This window comes from Neodiprion virginianus, chromosome 4 (genome assembly GCF_021901495.1).
Source record: "Neodiprion virginianus isolate iyNeoVirg1 chromosome 4, iyNeoVirg1.1, whole genome shotgun sequence".
Classification (NCBI taxonomy): domain Eukaryota; kingdom Metazoa; phylum Arthropoda; class Insecta; order Hymenoptera; family Diprionidae; genus Neodiprion; species Neodiprion virginianus.
Window position 1 is genome coordinate 22,988,138 of NC_060880.1, and position 20,816 is coordinate 23,008,953.

At 36.7% G+C, this 20,816-nt stretch overlaps 1 protein-coding gene across 4 annotated transcripts in view; it reads right to left on the reverse strand.

The window, feature by feature from the left end:
- Window positions 1-20,816, reverse strand: part of LOC124303358 (RNA-binding protein 24-like) — a 35,170-nt gene that overhangs the window by 10,817 nt on the left and 3,537 nt on the right. For all 4 annotated transcript variants that reach the window (XM_046760459.1, XM_046760456.1, XM_046760457.1 and 1 more), the window contains 3 exons: window positions 17,762-18,192; window positions 14,969-15,095; window positions 9,089-9,149 (listed from right to left, as the gene is read on the reverse strand). In XM_046760459.1, the coding sequence (XP_046616415.1) occupies window positions 9,089-9,149; window positions 14,969-15,095; window positions 17,762-18,025 (452 nt within the window). In that variant the 5' untranslated portion in view covers window positions 18,026-18,192. The remainder of the gene's footprint in view (window positions 1-9,088; window positions 9,150-14,968; window positions 15,096-17,761; window positions 18,193-20,816) is intronic.

Consider the following 20,816-nt stretch of genomic DNA (forward strand, 5'->3'; position numbering starts at 1 on the left):
TTTACACAAATCCAACATCTTTTGGTTGGCAAAAAAAAAAAAAAAATGGTCTCTCTTCGAGTCCGGTTTAAATTCGGCTGTTTTTCGAGAGAATCCAGAATTGAAATGTAATCCGGTAGGAGCAACAAGTCAAGAATTGTTATCGAGGAGCTTTTAGCTCTCGGCGAGAATTATTTCCACGCCTCGTGACGCGGGGTGCGCGAAATGAGCTTCGCGACGAAGCCGAGAAACGGAGGCGCCGGCGCAGCCGGATAATCCAATCGGATCATCCGCCAATCCACTCAAAGTTTTACCGGCCAATGATGGCCTAGGGGTGGCTCCAACTCGCGAATCCAATTTCCACCGCAATTCGAGTGCGCAACAGCTGCGCAAACCGGCGATACCGAAAATCATTCGCTCCGAACGCAGCTATTAAATGTATGCATGTACCTGCCTACAATTCGAGCACCTGCAGAGTATCCGCGTGATTAGTGGAAATTGCTTCGCGGTTATCCGCGGGAATAAAATTTCGGAACATGGAATCGCAGCAAAAATCAAATCCGCCCGATGTTCAAACATGTAATAGCGATTGTTAAGAAATCGCTCGAAGATCGCTTGAAATCGTTGAAATTGCTCGGACTCATTCGGAACCCAAACACAAATCACTTCGTTATCGATCTAAAATTGCTTGAAATCGCGTGAGATGGCTTAAAGTTGTTTGAAAATCACGGTTAAAGTTGCTCGAAATCACCGAATATCCTAGAGATTGAAATTATTTGAAATCGAGCAAAATTATTGGGATTCCCGTTTTGTTGAATCAAAGAAACAGTTCGCAAGTACTTTCTTCTTGGGCTCTTTCTGATGGAAGAAAACATGAGACTTATTACACCTAAGGGAGCATTCGTTCGCAAATCGAATGAATAATTTAAATCCATTGACATTGATTTCGAGTCACTTCCCAATTGGATGAAACCACAATCACAAATCACTGGAAATCGTCTAGAATGGTGAGAAATAATTTCAAATGCAGGAAAATCAACGAAAGCACACGACAAGATCAGCAGAATGAACGAATTGAAGGCACTTGGCGTCTACCGCAAGACTTCCAAAAATTTCCAAGGTTTTGAACGCTCGTTATTTCAAAGATTGTTACACCCAGCTATTCAAGTTCCTTTGAATAGAAATTTGTTTACCATCACGACTGTTAAGCTTGTGACTTCCTTGAGAAAAGTATAAAACGATAATTAAAATCACGTCCCTGCTCAATGGATTCCTTTTTTCAAACAAATTAGGATCTTTCGTAAAAGATAACGACGCGTATTGACACGGGCGTCACACGGCTCGAGGGAAACTCGAAACGTGGCATGAGATTCGGAGAGCGAGAAATCAAACTTGACGAAAGGCACGTGTCGTCCGTTAATTACCCGCAACACTATTTACGTACCCGCATCGTTAGAAACTTTACAGGGACATTAGACGTCGCGGAAAAGGCGAGGCGAACGAACGAGTAACGCGGAGACGTTGGGCGACCCAAAAACGGAGGTGATAACAGACGAGACTGACCGTCGTGCGGCATCGCATCATCTCCGTTTCCGGATCATCTTATTGATCCGCTGAGAAAAACGTCCCTGCTTTTCGAAGCAGCGAAAAGTGCAGAGTATGATTTTCAGAGAATTTGGTTGCACCTTTTCCACTCGCATTATATCCCTGCAATTGAAATTTATTGTTTATAAATATCATGTACTTATAAAAATATTTATGATCAAATTATTCTTCTCCAAAATGCTATGACTTGAAAGGTTCAAAATTCATGAAACTTTTCTTCTCAACGATTTTTTGTCATTTTCAGATGTAAGTTATTTTTTTTTTCTTTCACCCACAGACTGTCTTACAGGATTTCAGAATTCGCGAGACTTTGATAATCCGTTATCACTCGTTGTATTTCACAGTTGAAGAAAAAAAAATATATGCAGACTCTTCCGACATTTCGAAACGATATTTTTTTAAATGTTATTACCTGCACCCTGCACGATAAGATAGGAGCAAAAGGACTTTTTTCACATTCCCTATACTTGACGAAAATTTTGCCAATTGAAAACTGGTATTTAACAGGGATTCCTAGGAATACTTGGAAAAAGTATTTCGCGGACTGTTCGATTATTCGAAGAAGCTTTTCAAGCAGCGCACATCAGTAGAAAAGACACGAAGTGAATCGGACAAAGTCTTACAGTTTCATTATTTGCTCCACCCAAGCTTTCGCAGTATTTTTCCGTCATTCTGACCTCCTGATATTGAAGCGTAAGTAACCTAACCTGACCTAATCTAACAAAAATAAACGGCGGCCAGTTGCCATAGAATTTTGCTATTTTATACCGAGAGTTTTCTTAGAGTACGTCAACAGCGTGACGTCACAGCTGCCTCAGCTCAGGAAATTGCATAAAACACAAAAGCCATTATCAAGGCAAAACGAGATGAAAATATTGATAATAAAAATTAGTTTCATCTAACCTTCTCCGCGCAACTAAATTCTCTTCTCGAAATTTGTATTTTTTATTGTTAACAGAGAATTCCGGTAAAACTGTTACCATTACAATAACTGTGTAAATATTGTCGAAATTTCAAGTAACTATTACTAGTATTATTTTTCCTGTCAATACTATATTTCCTCGCTACTGTAACCTCCGATCTACCTTCTTTAGTTTACTATACTTTTTCAATCGATTAAGACCTCACCATCAATCGGTTGTTGCACCTTTGTCCGTTACAGCTACAAAACTCGTACATACGAACCTACATTGAACCTGCACTGAGAAATGCATATTTTTTGACTACGGTAAGATAGAAGAAAAGAATAAAAACCAAGTGTATAATACAGTAACTGCGAGTTGCACAAGTAGAACACTAACTCGGACGCATATACCCTGCATATGCAATTTATGGAGCAATTAATTGCGATCCAGCCGCGAGTGGTCGAATGTACTTTAATTAAATATACTTTACGCGAGGACAGGTGTGGGAGATGACGCGATATCGCGGAGATGCTTAGGAGAGCAAAAAAGATGAAGAGAGAGAGAGAGAGAGAGAGAGCGGAAATAGGCTAAGCCTAAGTAAGAAATGCCTCGTGGCGCGGTCCTAAATCTTAGTTAGTCTCGGAGTTCGACGTCGGCGGCTGAGAGAAGGAAGAACACGCCGAGGGTTTGACACGGAGGACACAGGTGGATCTAAATAAAGATTGGACCGCTGCCAACCAAAATGGCCGCCTTCGACGCAGGGCGTCGCGTCGCCCTCGTAGTTGCGACACCGCCGTTCGTTTCAACTAACCGATGGAATCGGGCTGCAAACGTCTGCAGCAGCCGGCGGCAAACGAGGAACACCGCGGTGTTGGATTTCATTGCCTCGCCTTGCCTTGCCGGGAAAATTCAGGAAGCCGAGAATCACGGCTTTCCGCGTAATTAAGACGCGCGGCGGGCAATGATTTAGGACATGCAAACATTTACTCGCCTCCGCGTCAACGATTAACTTCCAATCCCGCGAAAAGAAGAATAATAAATATCGTTCCTCCTCTATTATACATATATCTATGCATATATATATATATATGTATGTACCTCCTATTCCTGCATCTCCGATTTTTCATCGCATCGTTGTCAACGACTCTGCCGGAAAGAAGAAGGAAAAAACAAAAACCGCGGTTTATGGATTCTAAATTTTTCTGCCTTCTCGAAAACATTTCGAAAGGTAATCCGAATTGATGAAGATAGCATAGATTTTTCTACAATTTTTGTGGTACATGTTTTTCAAAGTTTGATCAGCCCAAAAAAATTGAAACCCAATACCTAGAGTTTCTTCGACCTGTTCGGCTAGAAAAAATATTCCAATTAACTTTAGCAAAACACGTCACTCATAAGATTTACAAAATAAGACTATAACAACGTACATTGCTAATACAAAAAGCTAAATTGGTAAAATAAGAAGCTTATTCCATTTCTGAAAATGATTCAAGATCGTCGAAGAAAAAAAAAATACAAACGACAAAATACTGCAGGTAGATGCTGAATACAAATTTTGGAAACTCGTGGCGATGTATCGTAAAAATTTCTGCGTAATTTAATGTTCATCGTGATAAGTTTTCACAATCTGGCACGACAATTCCAAAACTATAATATTCATACACCTTAGATTGTCGTAACGATCACGCGTGTTTTTATGAAACTGATCACTTTTCGTACGTCAGAAATCACGCAACGCGTACACCAAAGTTTGTAAAAGATAACGTACTCGTAAAATTATTCTCGGTAGTAAAATCGTGTCCAAATTAAAACTCCAGTAAAATTTGACAGCAAGAAAACTGATCGGGCATCCTCCGATTTTCAACATTATACGTAAAAAACCGATGATAAATTTACGTGGCGTTCACACCTCGCACAAATGATCGACAATCTATTTCCATTTTTCCCAGATTGATGTAAAAGGAAAAAAACAAAAAAAAAAAATAAAAAAACCACAAAAAAAACCGAATTGGCGAAACACTTGACGGACCAAGTTCGCGTGATTTCCGGTTTAAAAAACGATTACACAAGAGGTGAAAATATCCTCCCCAGGTTCGTCTTTGAAATACGATGGGACTTTGCATGGGGTCCGCGTTGGGAGTGAATAAAAAATTCAGTCCGGGGGGTTTGAACTGCAGTGCAACGATCAAGAGTCGCAGCTGATCGTCCGTCGCCTTCTTAAACTTCATTAAAACGTTCCTCGTTTTAATTTCCCTGCATCGTCCAGTAAATAAAAGCTCTTTTTTCTTTACATTTCTTTCCGTTTTTTTTTTTTTTCTCATCCTCTCGTTTTGCTTTCTTCGATTTTTCGACTCCGTATTACAGCGTGCTCTTCGTGCCGCGTGTTATTGAAACCACCAATTACAACACCAAAAATACAACACCAATACAGCGACACCAAGTGTAGTGTAAGCCTTCACCACACGCACAACGTTATTGTTTGTTAGAGAGCCCTGATAACCCTATACAAGAATAAAGTGTTTCATCCTATTTTTAAATCGTGGGTGAAGTTCTTTCCTTTTCTTCTTCGTGCATTTTGTTTTTTCCATTTTTTTGTCTTCGAGTTTCATCGCAGTTTTATCGTATTATTATTATTATTATTATTATTATTATTATTATTATTATTACCTTTATTATTATTACCATTGTTATTACTATCGTTATTTTATTAATACTCTTATTTTTATTTTTATTTTGTTTTTCTTTCTTTCTCTCTCTCTCTCTCTCTCTGTCATTCTCCATCGCTCTCCGTGTTTTTCACCCGTTTCCATCTCCAAACGGCATTTATAATCGAGATATGCGCAAAGCGTGAAAACAAGAGGGAGAAAGAGAGGGGGTGATGTTAAAATAAAAAAAAAGGAGACCCTCCCCCCCCAGTATTTGCGTCGGCGTTGAAACGCGCCGCGAGAAAAGAAAACAAGTATATACCTATGTATATTGTATACCTACACACACACGTCGGCTTTTAAGTGTCCTCGATTTTTACAGCCGAGAAACTGTCTCTCGTATTATGACTTTGCTCTATAATACGTACGTCAACGTTTTCACGCACATATGTGCAATATTGCATGAGTACGTATACCTGTATCGGCGACTGTGTCTGGAAATTTTCAAAATTTGGAGCAACGTAATAATAGTAATAACAATAATAGTAGTAATAATTTTTCACCAGTTTCCGTGTCGTCTAAAAACAACCAAACTCGTCGCACAGATTGTGTATGAATATAGTTATATACACATAAATAAATCACCAAGAGCGGACAGAAAAATATCAGCAGTTGGTACTAGATTTATTTTTTTTATGTTATGTCGAGCCCGTTTCTTTATTTCTCTCTTTTTTTCATTTGAATAATTCGTTTCTCAATTTTCTCGCTCGTTGCTGTACATTTTCTGCGTTACCACGTTAGTCATTTATCGATATTTATAGTATTGTCAATTTCTTTGGTAATGCAAGAGCAGGACAATGGAAATAACGAAATTTTTTTTTTTTTTTTTTTCTTTCACATTTCGGAAACAGTTCATCCTGCAGCAAAAGTTAACCAGCCCGAAATTTACTGTGTTGTAAACACATACGTGCGTATACATATGCGATCGATATTGTTGCCCTATGGCGAGACAATGAAGAATTAATGCATGCTATATTCGTGCGGGCAATTATGCTCGGGTTTCCCTAAAACCCGGCAATAAAAATTCGAACTTTTTCACGAATATAAGGACAATTTATATATATATATATATATATATATATATATATATATCGATGAATTTTACTTCTCATATCGTTGGTCAAAAATTTTATTGTCAATTATTTCTATTATTAATGGGATAATTTGTTCACCTACTTTTCGTCACTATTTTATCGATTTTTTTGGTCCAATGCGTATAGTTACTGTCGGTTCGATTCGGACGATCAATTATCGATCTTAGTTAGTGCATGTAATGAAAACGATAATAATAATAACAACAACAACAATGATAATAATAATAATAATAATAATAATATAACATAACGTAACACGAGGCGTCAGATTATGCGTGACGGAAAAACCACAGCGCGTTTTCAAGAGTGACCAAAACCACCACTGCACATCACTTCGTCGTGTGATACCCGCCACCAGCAAACAAATATAAAGATTCATTTACTTACTCGTTTATAACTACTCTTGAAACACACTCCTTAACAAAGAGACAAAAGAGATTTCAATGTAAAAATTAAGAATCAAAGTACGTATATATATATGAATAGAAACGAATTTAACAGGGACAAAGAGAAAGACAACGGTAGAAGATTCGCGTAAGTAAATTAAATTAACATATATTGGAAAGAGTCGAATTATTGTAATGGATTGGAACGTAAATTTCTGATGCGATGGAAAACGTATACAAAGTTTTGAAAATATTGAGAGAGAGAGAGAGAGAAAATAAAAATTGCAAAATATTTTCACGTATACTCGTACATCCGCGTTTAGAACGCGATCTGTGTAAATAACTTAACACAATACGTTATATTGATTGATGATTAATAGTTAATAATAATAATACTAACGATAATCGTTGTCGTTAAGTCTCTGCGAGTGATTGTTATATCATATTATATTACAAAAATATATAATATATACGTGTACGTATATATATATATTCTTGTATTGATATTGTACGTAATTATATACGAGTGAAAGTATAATCAAAGTTCAAAAAAAGAGAATAATTAAAAGAAAAAAAAAAAACACAGATTATATATAAAAAAAAAAAAAAAAACCAATAAAAAAAGAAAAGAAAAAGGAAAGACATTAACAAACAATTCCAATCTTCAACAACCGCAATCATATCATCACTGTCAAGAAAAAAAACACAACCAAATTGATCTTGGATTATTATAATATAAGATCGATATTGATAATTCGTACTCATGGTTCGGTTTTTTTTTGCTCTTTCATATCACTGTCACTGCTCGAATTCTCAGTCTCTCTCCTTCTAATCCTTAAGGATAAGGACGCCGATTTCGGCCGTTTACGAGTGTGTAACCCCTGCATTCATGATTAGCAACTTCGGACTGCAGCGTCTCCCATTTAGTGGCGCGCGTGCAGTCGAGGGGCTGAAACGTCATTTACATCTGCGGTTATGCTGGCTTACTCAATATGGTAAGGATTGTTATTAGTGCGAACTATCGAGAATAGGACAACATACATATTCTCACTCGTGTAGCCTCAGTTTTCCAATTTTCGAAAATATCTGAGCGATTTTTCACTGCGTGGGATCGGCCGGGAAAAAGAGAATATATTTTTTTATTATTTTCTTTAGTCAAAAAACAAGGACACGTTTCCTTGTTCTCGGTCTTTTCAATTGTGTAAAATAATGATACCAAGTTTTTTTTTTTTTCTTTCACCCTCACCTCGTGACATCTCTACGGAATTATACCATTTCTGAACGATTGTTCAGCTCAGGTCGGAGAGCCTGGAATTTCTCAATATTTTTTTATCGACAGATCCTTTCGCTCTGCAGAGTTTAACGTGAATTTTTTATTTTTATCAAATGTAGCGGGGATTCGTAACAGCCATTCGTAGACACTCGTATTTTCAACCTGGACCGCAGGACTAATCAGGACTAGGATACACGAGGACGGACTGAATAAGGAAATTTGATACATCTGTCAGAGTGTATCGGATGTTCAAGTTTAACACTTTTTTATACCAGCATTTATTTAAATCAAAATATACGAACAAGTTCGGAAGATGAATTGACAAATTAACGAAATTGCTAAGAAAAAGGGGAATACACTTTTTCACTCAACTATGACGACGGAAATTTTGATCAGAAATCGTTGAAGCGTTTGACACGATGCTTGAAGCTTTTGGACCGAAGGAAGTGAATTTCTAGTATCCTGAGTGAAGTCGAAAAAATCAAACTTCAAATTTCAACTGGATTCCGAAAATTCGTGTCTCATTTTTAGCCTGCAATATGTTCAATAATCGAAAATGGATATTAAAAAAGCTATCCGGTTACTTTTTGACTAAAAAAATTTATTTGTTTCTCCTCATCTTTTATCGCCGGTATTGCAATATCGAGTCAACGTCGGACACGCTTTTTCAGATTTTGGGAAAATGGTTAGAAATGGATCGCGTAGGGACGAAAATGTAAACTCGACAATGTCATTGCGTTGATTTTCATCGCTGTTTGAATTGATATTTTTTTTTTTTTCTTTTCTCTTCCACTTCTACTTTTTCTTTTTTCTTCTACTTCTTCTTCTTCATCTGTTTCTTCTTTCGTTATTGGAGCATAATTATTAAACTTATCTCGATATTAAATCACTGATCGTGGCTCCAGTTTAATAAGGACGTAACAAAGAAAGCGAATTCGTTTACCGATTTATACGAGGTATCAATTATTTCCAGCTTGTTGCGACTAATTGTAAGACGAGAGCCGCTAAAGTGACCCTTTGTTTCGTGATTTTAACAGCTTTAAAGCTACATTCCTGTAAAGTCTGATGATTTTTGTGTTTACGAAAACTACGTATAGTGTATGATTACAGGTAATTTACGTAACTAGGACAAAGAACTCACCCATATTGGCCAGGTAGAACCGTTGGATATCCTGCCCGAATTCCAGCAGCAAATGGAAACGCTGAAAACATAGCAAACAAAAAAAAAATTTACAGATTTCAACTTACTTATGTGTATCAATGGTTTCGAGATCGATAGCAGAAAAATAAAATGGTTGTTACTACCTTCTGTTTGGATCGTTTTTTTTCGTGCATACATATTAATGTTGGCTTATTTTGCCTTTATATTTTCAAACGCTTGATTTCGGTTCAATTATACGTTTTGATAATTTTCAGAGCAAATGGTGGAAAAGAGAAAAATAATACCATAGGCCCTTTTGGCACTAAAATTGCATTTTTGGCGGTTACGACCTTATGCCATTAGACACGCGATATGACTGAAACCTAAATTCGAATCGAAAGTGTGTGCGAACCAGAGTTTCGTCCCCCTTCTCAACAGCCACGCAGGTACAATTTCAGGCAAGCGATATCATACGAGAGACAACGTGTACACACATGTATATATTTGCAATAGACGCCACATGCACGCGAAAGATACGTAAAGCCGATAAACTTATCGATGTGCCCAATGGCAGAATGGAAACCATACCTACATTATCTCACAAGAACGCACAAATACGACCCAGTAAAAAATGGAGCGATATACGCCTTTGCCCACCGACTCGTACTTACAGCTTTATACGTACGCCTTATTCCTACACATAAAAAACAATACGTCGAAAAGCACTTTCGCTTGGAGCTTGTTTCGCTGATTCTTCGTGTACGCTGATGTAGATTGGCTCTGCATTCGTATTAACGCCTGCTTTAAGCGCGTAAAATTTCACGCATACCTGTGTACGCGATTCTTTAAATAAGTTGACATATTTCGAACGTATCACGAATTGCCGTGCAAAAATATATTTTCGCCATTATCTACCGATGTCTAATTTTTTGATTCATCTTTAAATGGACGAAACGTTTAGTGTGGTGCTCACAATTACGAAATGTATGGCTTTTCACAGCTCATTTCTGAGAGATTTCAACACTCTGTTACAGCTTTTCCAAAAAATCGAATCCCTCCAATCGCTCAACGATTTTGAAAAAATGGAGGTAACATAATTACAGTTGCTTTGAATTATTTTTTTTTTTTTTGAACATCCCTTTTGAACAATCATAGATCAAATTTAGATCGAAAAGTTACAATTTATTCCTGTTTTTTTTCTATTTGTATCGGTGTCAATAATTTTACCGCAGTAAATTATGAACGATGTTGTGTATTTTTTGTACCGAAAGTTCTGTGAATAAAAAAGTATTAGCAGTCCGGATTTGAAAAAGATCTGCTCACATGTTGCAATTCGACTTGTTCGGTGGCAAAAAATTGTCAATAATCTTGCCCAAAATGTTCTCGAATTTTATATAAATAGTAAAAGTAAAAGTCCACCATTGAAATAAATTACGCTAATTTCTGGATGGCGTCTGAAATTGTAAAACAGAAAAGAATTGGGTAATTTTTCATCGCCAAATGCAATTCAAAACATTGAAAAACGTTGTTCGATATAAAAAAAAATTGAAAAATAAATATTTCACAAACTATCAAACGTTTGGAATTTCTCATGTGGCAGTGTGAATTTTGAATCGGAATCATCGATATGTCAAACGTCCAAATCTCTTCAGTGATATTATTATTTTTTTTTTTGAAAGCGCAACAGACGAAAAATCAAATTGTAAACCAAAGGAACGTAAATGCAAATTCCTTAACATTCAATTGACTTTGATCTTATCACACGTATTCATTGATTTCCGGTTTGCCAAGTGATTTCCATGGATTTCCAACGATTTCCCATCATTCTGTGCGATTTCCAGTGATCTTATACAATAATCCCCTGTTGTTCTCTCAATTTCTAAAATCATCGGTAATCAGAAGTAACATTGGAAATCATCCGAGACCGTTAATTCTAATTTTCGAGCGAACGGGCCGCTCTCCCGTATTCATCGCAACGAACATTCACTGATGAAGATATTTAGAGAACAGCCTGCAGGGATGCGAAACGGAGTGGCGGGGTAATCCCGGCTAAACTTGAGCGGCTCGTCGCCAGGAGGGAACGGATTCGCGACAAAAAGACAAAGACGAGAGTCACGCATGCAGCAGGACGGCGACAAAAGCGGATAAAAAAAACCCCGCGCGCTTAGACCAATTTTAGATACACGGACGCAAAAATTTTGGCCGAACGCCACGGTCGTCGGCCATAGAAGCTGGTGGTGACTGTTGGCTTCTGCAGTGACTCACGTGGGACTTGGAGAGCGTCACCAGCCGTCGTTGACTCGCCCGTGCTGCGCAGCATCCGATTATCATTGCTCTAGAAAAAGCGCTTAGAAACTGCCGGATAAAGGGATGATATATTTTCTGCGTTCTTACTACGGCAAAACATTACTCGCGGAGTAACTCTTTCGTTCGCGCATTTCCAACTCAATATTTCGGCCTCAATTTTCTTAATAAGGGGGTTTTCCGGTCGCTGATCGCGAATATCGAGTCGGAGTCTCATCATTTCTAAATCCAAAATGGGGAATGTAAAATCTAAAAAAAGACTATCGAAATTCGATTTCATATCCGCCGTATCGGGTCCGCCATCTTGGATTATAAAAAGCCGCTACAAAAATCAATAGCAATGCTAATTGCGCCGATGACGAAAAATACGAATGAGGCAACATCCTTACTACGTAGAAAAGGAATTCGAACAAACATAAGCTAAGATATTATCGATTCAAGAAACGAAATTCACAATTGGGATATTCATGCATCCTACTGAAATAAGTAAATAGTTGATAAATAATTAATGGAATAGTAAAATTACGATGGTATATGAAAGATGAAAGCCTGGCTGTTGTTTTGAATTCTGGCCAGAATTTCAAGCTATTTCGTCAGAATTTTCACCCGTTGTGAATGTTCAATAAAGTTGAAGTGACGTTTATACACGTCCGTGGAGAAAACAAAATTGAAATATTTACGTATATTATGTACAACGGGAATACCACACAGAAAGGATTACGAGGGTTATATGAAAGACGAAAACTCTCTCACTATTCTACGAAACTTTTTTTTTCGTGATAATAAATCTATACGAGAAATTCCATTTTGCGTTCCCCGGTAATTTATACCTATATATATGCATATTAATGCAAAAAAAAGAGATGTCAGTATGGTAAAAGCAATCAAATTGTACCCTGAAAGCCAGGGGCAATCAGCGGGTATGTACCTGAAATGTGTGAGCGTATCGTTTCATCGGAAAAAAAACGAAAGAAAAATGGAAAGAGCGACGTACCTAAAAAATAACAGGAAATCAAAGTCAGAAAGTATGGAAGACTAGCAAAGAGAAACACGGTTGGCGGGCGAAAAGAAAATGAGAATGAAGGAATTCGGCAAAGTTCGATGCAGCTTTCTGTCACAATTCGGCGCTGGCCGGAACCAGACGCTGACAAATTGTCCATTAGACAGCCTACGCGTGTCGGCAAAGTTTTTACCTCAACCCGCGTCCCTCCCCAAATTCAAAACGTATGTTTAATGAGTGGAGGGATCGAAATTCGAAGGGAAATTGGTGTCCGTGCCGACACCTCAATCATTAGTGTGCCGAAGATTATCGATTTGCAATGTCAAAAGTCGCTAGAACTTCGTCGTTTGACACTGAAGAGATCCAAAGTCGCGTGATTGAAAATTGTACACTGTACACGTGAAAAGGAAAATCTGAAAAAAACTCCAAGAATATCGTAACGTTTTGAGTGTAACGTACTGGGACTCTCTTCAAAAATCATGTGATAAGACATAATTGCATATAATTGAAGGATTAGAAACAAGATTTTCAAATGTTCGAAACGTTTGTGGTTTTGAAAAAAGTGTAATTTTTTATCCACGGACTTTGAAAACAATCTTAGTTCTTATAGGTACGATTTTAATATACTTACAGACGAGTTTTTCAATCAATCAAGTCAAAAAAACTGTCCCGCGTTGCAACGATTAAAAATAAAAATCATTATATGTATATACAGTGTTTCAGGAACAAAAAACCACAATTTAAAAAATTTCATCGAAATTTTCGATGCTGAAATACGCTTTTATTTATTACCACGAAATTTCTCCGTGCGTAAATTTCGTCACATTGCGTATAAATTGTGGGGAATAACGACGAGTGCCGAGTTGCTTGACCCTAGTTCAAAATCGCAAAGATTGTTAACCGAGTCGTCGTATTTCAACGGAAAATTAAGGACGGCACTTCCGTTATCCTGGAAATAGAAAAAAACGCTAAATCTCACGCAAGTTAGGCGTGGAAATGTTTACTCGGTTTGATTATATTTTTCATGGTCATTATTTTCCTCTTCTGGGTCGAAGCCTGCTACACCGCTATACGTATGTCCAACTTCTATGCTTTTCGTGAAACTTCATGAAAAATTCAGCCGCCAAAATCGATTCTGGTATATATAAGGCTGCTGACCAGCGAGAAGCCCGCGATACGAACGCCGGTGTTTTTCCAACTTTTTTTCCTTCGTCAACTTTCCAATGTCTCTTTTCCGTCGAACGATAAATTGCATTCAAATGGCTTGTATGGTGCGAGAAGGAAAAAACTTGGGAAACCGAAATATTGACCAATTACCCTCGAATTTCCAAACTTTGTTTTCTTTCATGCTGATTACTGAACAAATTCTTTTTTCTTCTTGATACTTTGCTTTGAAGAACAATCAAGCAATAATCAAAATGTTAATGGAACTAAAATTAAATATATCAGTAATCGTGTAATCAGTATGAATAAATACTAGTAGAGAAATTTTCTTTTTCTCAACCAGTATTCGACATTTTCTTACACGGAAGCGGATTTTCAGCTTCGCTCCGTAGTCTTGACCTGATATCAGAAAATATCTGTAGAACTGTATATTACCTGCAACTTCGATTAGAGGTTTCTTCTATAACTAGTCAATTATTTAAAGAGTCCATCGAGACCGCGCTGAGTCAACCTTCGCCGCTCGCGAATGAAGCCGGTTTATTTAATCGAACGATATCGATATCCGATAAATAATTGTTAGCAAGTAAAACAAGAAGAAACGTGTTTTGTTTTCCAAGTATAAAGTTTTTTCAACAATCCTGCGAGCACCTCTGACTTTTACGACAGTCGTTTGTCATACAAATATAATGAATTTTGAAAGTTATCCTTTTCGCCTGATACAAAACACGCGAGCTCCCGATTTTTATCAATTCTGTAAATCCGATATTATCGCGTATTTAAATTACTCCAAGAGCTGAGACGAATCTGGTCAAAAATCGTAAAAAAAAAAAATTAACAATCATACCAGGATATTTCCAAGAAAAGAAAGTGCAGAGATTCTTCACGATGCAAATAATATGTTGACAATTTCACAACGGTGGCAGTATTTAAAAATTGACATTTAAAGGATACTCAACTCGAGAGTCGTAGAGTGGGGAAAAAAATTCAAAACGAAACGCGAAAATTTTGTCTACCAACTGCCGTAGTCATCGGCAAATCTAACGACACGTATATACATGTGGGTTCGCTGAAAAACAGGTTTAGTTATAAGCATTTACCGATACATATAATGCGACAAGCGTAAAGGCCAAGGAACGATAAGAACCAAGATCGGAGATTCATTTTCAACACAATAAACGTCGCACCTTAATTACAATAAGCATCTTCGTTAAAAGAAAGTTCCGACGCTTGTTGCTGTCGATGACGCAATACTCTCTCTTTCTTTATTTTAATTGTTCATATTTTGTCATTTAGAACAGAATTTTCGAAAGAAATATCAGAGGACCTTTATACGACTTCGCAATCTTTCGTTGTTCCCATATTTTCACACGTACACTCGGTACTCGTGAATAGATTATTTAATTATCACTCACTCGCTTGGAGATTTCCCCTGGGTTTGGCACCGAGGATCGCCAGGTTCACGTTTGCTTTTCGTCCGTCGATTATGGGGTTTGGATCCTTGCAGGCTCGTTCTGCCGCCGGTCTGTCTCCCATTATAACCTGCGTTTCAATAATTTTTACATCAGCGATTGTCGTTTTCACACTTGGATATTTATTTATTGAACATTAAACTGCCAGCAAGTGTATCACGTGTGTGAATGAAGTATTTTTAATGAAATTTTTCATGAAACAATGAAATGTTGCTTGAAATTCTGCCTTTGTTGAAACAATTCAACGTAGCTCACGATACTTATAGACACTGTTAAAAATTTCTTTATAAAACTTTGTACATTGTATTCACCATACGTTCACCGTTTATTCAATTTTTTACAAATACAATAAAACTATGCAATTTAGTAAATGCAAATTATTTTGATTTGTGTTTTTCTTATAAAGTTTAGTAAAATCAATGATTTCTATCGTAAACTTAAGGCAAATACATAGTAATTTAAGTCGCTACACGGAATTGGTAAATTAGCAAGCTGATTTCGTAATTTGACAACTGTTTTGTACAGTAAATGTGTTGAAAATTCAAAATAATTTTCGACAGTACAGGCAGAAATTTTAGGCCCCTTTCGTCGATTTTATTGTATGCCGGAAGTGATATCCTTAAGGAGAAAAACCGGAGAACTCTTGATTACCATATTATCTGTAACGCAAGCGACTTGTTCGCAAGCGGCGTTTTATCGAGGCATAAAAAGCGTAAAAGTGGAATTCTGTATCTCTGTATGCATAAATAAGTGGGTTCAAATTAACATTGCACAGTTGTCGCGTGTTTTAACAGTTGTTCAGGCGTTACCGCGGCTGCAAAACTCAACATTTGGAAATAAACCAACATAACAGAATATCCAACACACGGACGAGAACTTTGGCATCGATTCTATGCAATAAGACTATCAATGATACAAAAATTTTGTAGGAATCGAAGTATCGTTGTGTTGTTTATTTTTTACTTTTTTTCATTTCATAAGCGTCGTGCGTCAAATTCTAACTACATAAAAATTTCTCTGCGTATAAAATTGAAAGTAGTTTCGCACACATTTTGTACAACATATATGCTCTCACGGTAGATTGATTTTAACCAACTGTCGAAACTCGCTAATATACTTTACTCACTGAATTCAATCACTCGAATTATCCACGTAGAATTTAATCAACTTGTATATTCATCAATGTATTTTATTTCGTAATGTGTCTTCGCGCACTGCGAGTTGAAATTAAACCGGATTTTATTAAAGAAAAACATGCGCGCAATAATGAAATTTTACTTCATTAAAAACCTTACTAAATCACCAATATTGGAGTAATATCAATTGCTTGTTAATAGTTCAAAATTGGTGAAACAATCGCAGCGATACTTTTAGCCTTTTCTGCGATCACCGAAATTCATTTACCAGAAATTTGAAGCTGTTAAATTTTATTGCACAGTCAATGAGACATTTTGAGAATGTGTCTTGTGAGTTTTTCGCCTCAAAGCGAATTGTCAAAAGTCTTTTTGCAACGACCCTGCGTTTATGCGCGTGTAAAATTACCAATGAGAATATAATTAGGGTAGTACGTACATCCCTTGTATTTTAGAGAAAAGTAAAACAAACGTGACTTAGTCTCCAGGCAAATTATAATCTCGGGAGTGAAGCCGTAAATGTGATAATACGCCAGATCGCGTAACTGTTCAAACTCGACGACAGTATATTATACGGATACAACGCGAAGAGACACGAAGAACCTGGATAAAGGAGATTTAAACCTGCACCAATTGTATCGTCTTGATTATGTGTATTTCAAAATATTTCCAGCTCCGAAAATGAAAGGATCTCAATCGGGTCAAGAAAAAAAAGATTAGATCGATTTGACAAATTTCACTCGCTGTAGTTCTTCGAGGCTTGAAATATATTCAAAACATGTAAAAAAGCGTGAGTTAGAAATCAAAAAAAAATGTGGAGTATTTTTTAGCAGACTTTGAAAAATCGTCACATGCATCGATCAACAAAGCGCTGTCGGTGGATGTAAAAAATATTAATAAAGACAATTTTTCAAAAATAGTTGCAGCTATACGCTTACTTGAATATCAAATAAGTGATTTCAATGCATTAACAATGATTCTCAATGAGGTAGAAGTTAGTTAACGTTACTGTAACGATGTTCCGAAAAGTCGTTGCTTCGCACCTTTAGGATTGTCTAAAATTTAGCCAACCAAAACAAACGAAATATGCTGATATTTTGGAAAGTCAACCCCTCAAAAGTCATTCTAAAATTGCACAATGATTATTTTTCCTCCCGATGTTCCGTCACGTTAGCGTAACTAACTTCAGCCTCGTGATTTTTACGATATCATATTCCGATTGTTGACTTCCAATATTACTCCTGATTAGTAACAATTTCCTGCCGTTCTAGTCAATTTTCACTGATTTTCAACTGAAATCAGAATCGACTAAAACGCTGGTACATCATTAAAAATCAAATGAAAGCACGCGATAAGATAGAAATCAATAAAACGTTAACGAATCAAAACCATTTGGCGTTCACCGCAAGCTTAACAACGATTTCTAACGATTACAGTAATCACGATTAAGTCATCGTTATTTCAAATAATATTCCAGCCGTCCAACTTCCTTTCACCAACAATATAATTCCAATTCCTCGAGCGAAAGGCCGATCGTGTTTGTGTTTGTTTTTTGTTTGTTTGCTTTCTTCAAAAAAAAAAATGTAAATCCATCGATACTCACAAAACCGTAACCTCTGCTTTTCCCCGTTTGTCTGTCGGTGATGACGACGGCTTCTTCTATGTCACCGTAAACATTGAAATGTTCCCTCAAGCTTTTGTCGGTGGTGTGATAAGGCAATCCTCCGACGAAAAGCTTCGTCCATGTAGTGTCTTTTTGCTGCGGCGTTACTGCCGCCAATGCACCCAATCCCGAGACCAATTCTTCCGGTCCCGGAGCGCCAACAGCGCCAACGGCACCAAGGCCAGCTGCTCCCGGCATCAACATTGCCAAAATTTTGAAAGTTTTTTTCTTAAACTTATTTCACAATAAATATCTCCCCGTCTTTGGTTTTTTTTTTTTTCTCTTTATCTGTCTCTCTCTCTATTTATTTACTCTTCTTCTTAGCGTATATTAATATCACAGACAATTGGGCACGTGGCGCGGAATGATTTCTGTAACAGAAATAATTACAAATATTACAAATAATTAATAATCTTTGCAACGTTTTTCGCTGGTTTACGTCTTTGTCAATGCAACGGTGTCTTCTGCTGCCTTATAGGGACGAGACAGAGTTCAAATCTCAAAAACGTAAACTTTCAACCTCAAATGACTCCTCAAAAAAAACGTGCTCACTCGAATAAAAATTTCCCGATCTAATTTGCCTGAGTAAAAAAATCTAAGAATCGACACTGAGATGAAGAAACAGAAAAGCTCTCAAAGTTCTACGCTGCGTTATTCTGAAGATTATAAACGAATGAAAGAAGATAAATCTCGATCTTTTGAAAAGTTCACCATGCCTATAATCCTTTTGATTCGGGAGAAAATTTCGAACATCGATAATCTTATTGTATTTCATTCTATCCTTTTCCTTTCTCTCCTAATTTTCCTTATTCCGATTGCTCGCCAATTTTTCCCAACAATAATTAAGCACTCGTCTCGGCCGTCGGTGTGTCGATATTGAAATACGGTCGAGTTTTCTAGCGCTGCTTTCGGACAATAATTTTATACCCAGTTGGCGAATTCTGAATCTATATTTACCGCTGCACGTGCCTCTTGTATATGTATACCTCAACTTTAACTCCTCGTTCTCCAGACTCGTGTGTATACATATAGGTATGTACCCTAGAACGTGTAACGCGTGCGATTCTGGATCATTACTCAACGATTCGCAACGCAATTTGCGTCACATGCCGTGGGTTCGAATTTCAAAATTCGCTCCATCAAATCCGCATTTCAATAATACAAAAAAGAACAGAATTTTCGCTACTGCGTTATTTCGAAATTTAAGGACAACATCTTGAAACTGCGAAAAAGAAGTCGAAATTTATGGTGAATGCAATAGTATTAGACTTTTCGTGGCATACGCATGTAGAGAAAACGTCAAATCATCCCCAAATTACGTGTTATATTTATACGCATAATAATATTCGGATTGTGAATTATAAAATTAAGTACGAAGAGCTTTGGTATTGAAAAATATCGCCAAAAATCAATTTTTTTTAACTAACAACATAATGTGTACACAAATAAATTCGAATTACGTTATATTCGTGAAAAGAATATTTCAAATATTGAAAATGAACCTATTTGAATAAAAATTAAATTTTTATAAAAAACTCGGTAAGCTTTTTTTTTCAAAAACTACAAACATAAAAGTTACAAGCATATCTAATAACTTCCTTAAGCGAAAACTTTTCAATGAGAAAAGACTCGAGTTTTAATTCTCCATTCAACAGAAAAGAATTTATTCAACATTATTATTTTTCATAACGAAAAGTTTATACGCAGCTGTTAGAATTTGATCAGTATATCCTCTCCGTGTACTCAAAACGATTTACATTATATACTAATATACATATATACAACATATTAACACAATTCACAGCGCAAATTCCAAAACCAACTAATAATCGATGCTATAAATAGGGAAAATTTTCCTGGATACTGCGATCGAAAAAAAAAAAAATTTCCACGCATGCGAACAATCGATGACGTAATTCAAGCTGCATCCCCTTCCGGAAGCGTTTACTCAAAATTTACAAACCCGTAAGTCTTGATTTGAAGGGTCGTTTAGACGAAGATAAACACGAGAGCTTTGCACACTTTGCAAGCATTCCATGTATGCGAGGAAAGAGGTGAAAATGAGATTAGAATATGAAAAAATAGGCATTATTTTTCCCAACACGTAAGAAAAGCAAATTAGGAACTCTGTAATTTTGCTATAATTTTGCCTTGGCTTTAAATATTTCTTCAACTGTTATAATCAATTTTGACATTTTCCATGGTTTCGCTCGATTATCGTCGTCTTACTCCACTAGAAACTCGTTCACGCAGTAAATTATATACAACAAGTCTGTAGAATGATAATGACTGGCAAATTTTGAGAAGCAAGAGAACCAAACGATTTTTGAATAAACGTTCAACGTCCTCGTTTACATCCATCAGAAATGAGATAACATTATTCGGTTCCACTTTAATTATTCTACTATTTCATCGCCAGTTTCCGACCAGATGTTTCTGGTTTTGACACAGATTTATAGTTTTTGACTTTTTTTTAAACTTTTTTTCAAACTTTTTTTAAAACGTATATCGATTATTACAAAACTGATAAACAAGAGTAGAAACGCATTTTCGCAGACACAGAGGTGACAGTGAAAGATAGTTTCTCTCTCTATCTCTCTCTCTCTCTCTCTCTCTCTCTCTCCCTCTCCCTCTCCCTCTCCCTCTCCCTCCCTCTGTTTCTCTGTAGAATTTAAAGCTGAATTATTACAAATACACAAATGAAATTTCCGTCCTTAGTAAAGAGAGTGTTGATAACGGAATTTGGATAATTTTTGCCAAATCTTGAAAGGACAACTCTGAATATGAGACACTCTTTCCATGCTGGATGATCGAATCTTTATTCTTCGGACGACGAAATGGAAATTAGTAACATTAGCGTAACGAAGCATTTTTTTGAGAAACCGTAACTTCGAAACTTACACCACAATGAAACGCAAATACGCCAACATTTTGGAAACCTAATTCCTTCAGAATCGTTCATAAATAGTTAAATAATAATTTTTGTTTCGATCTT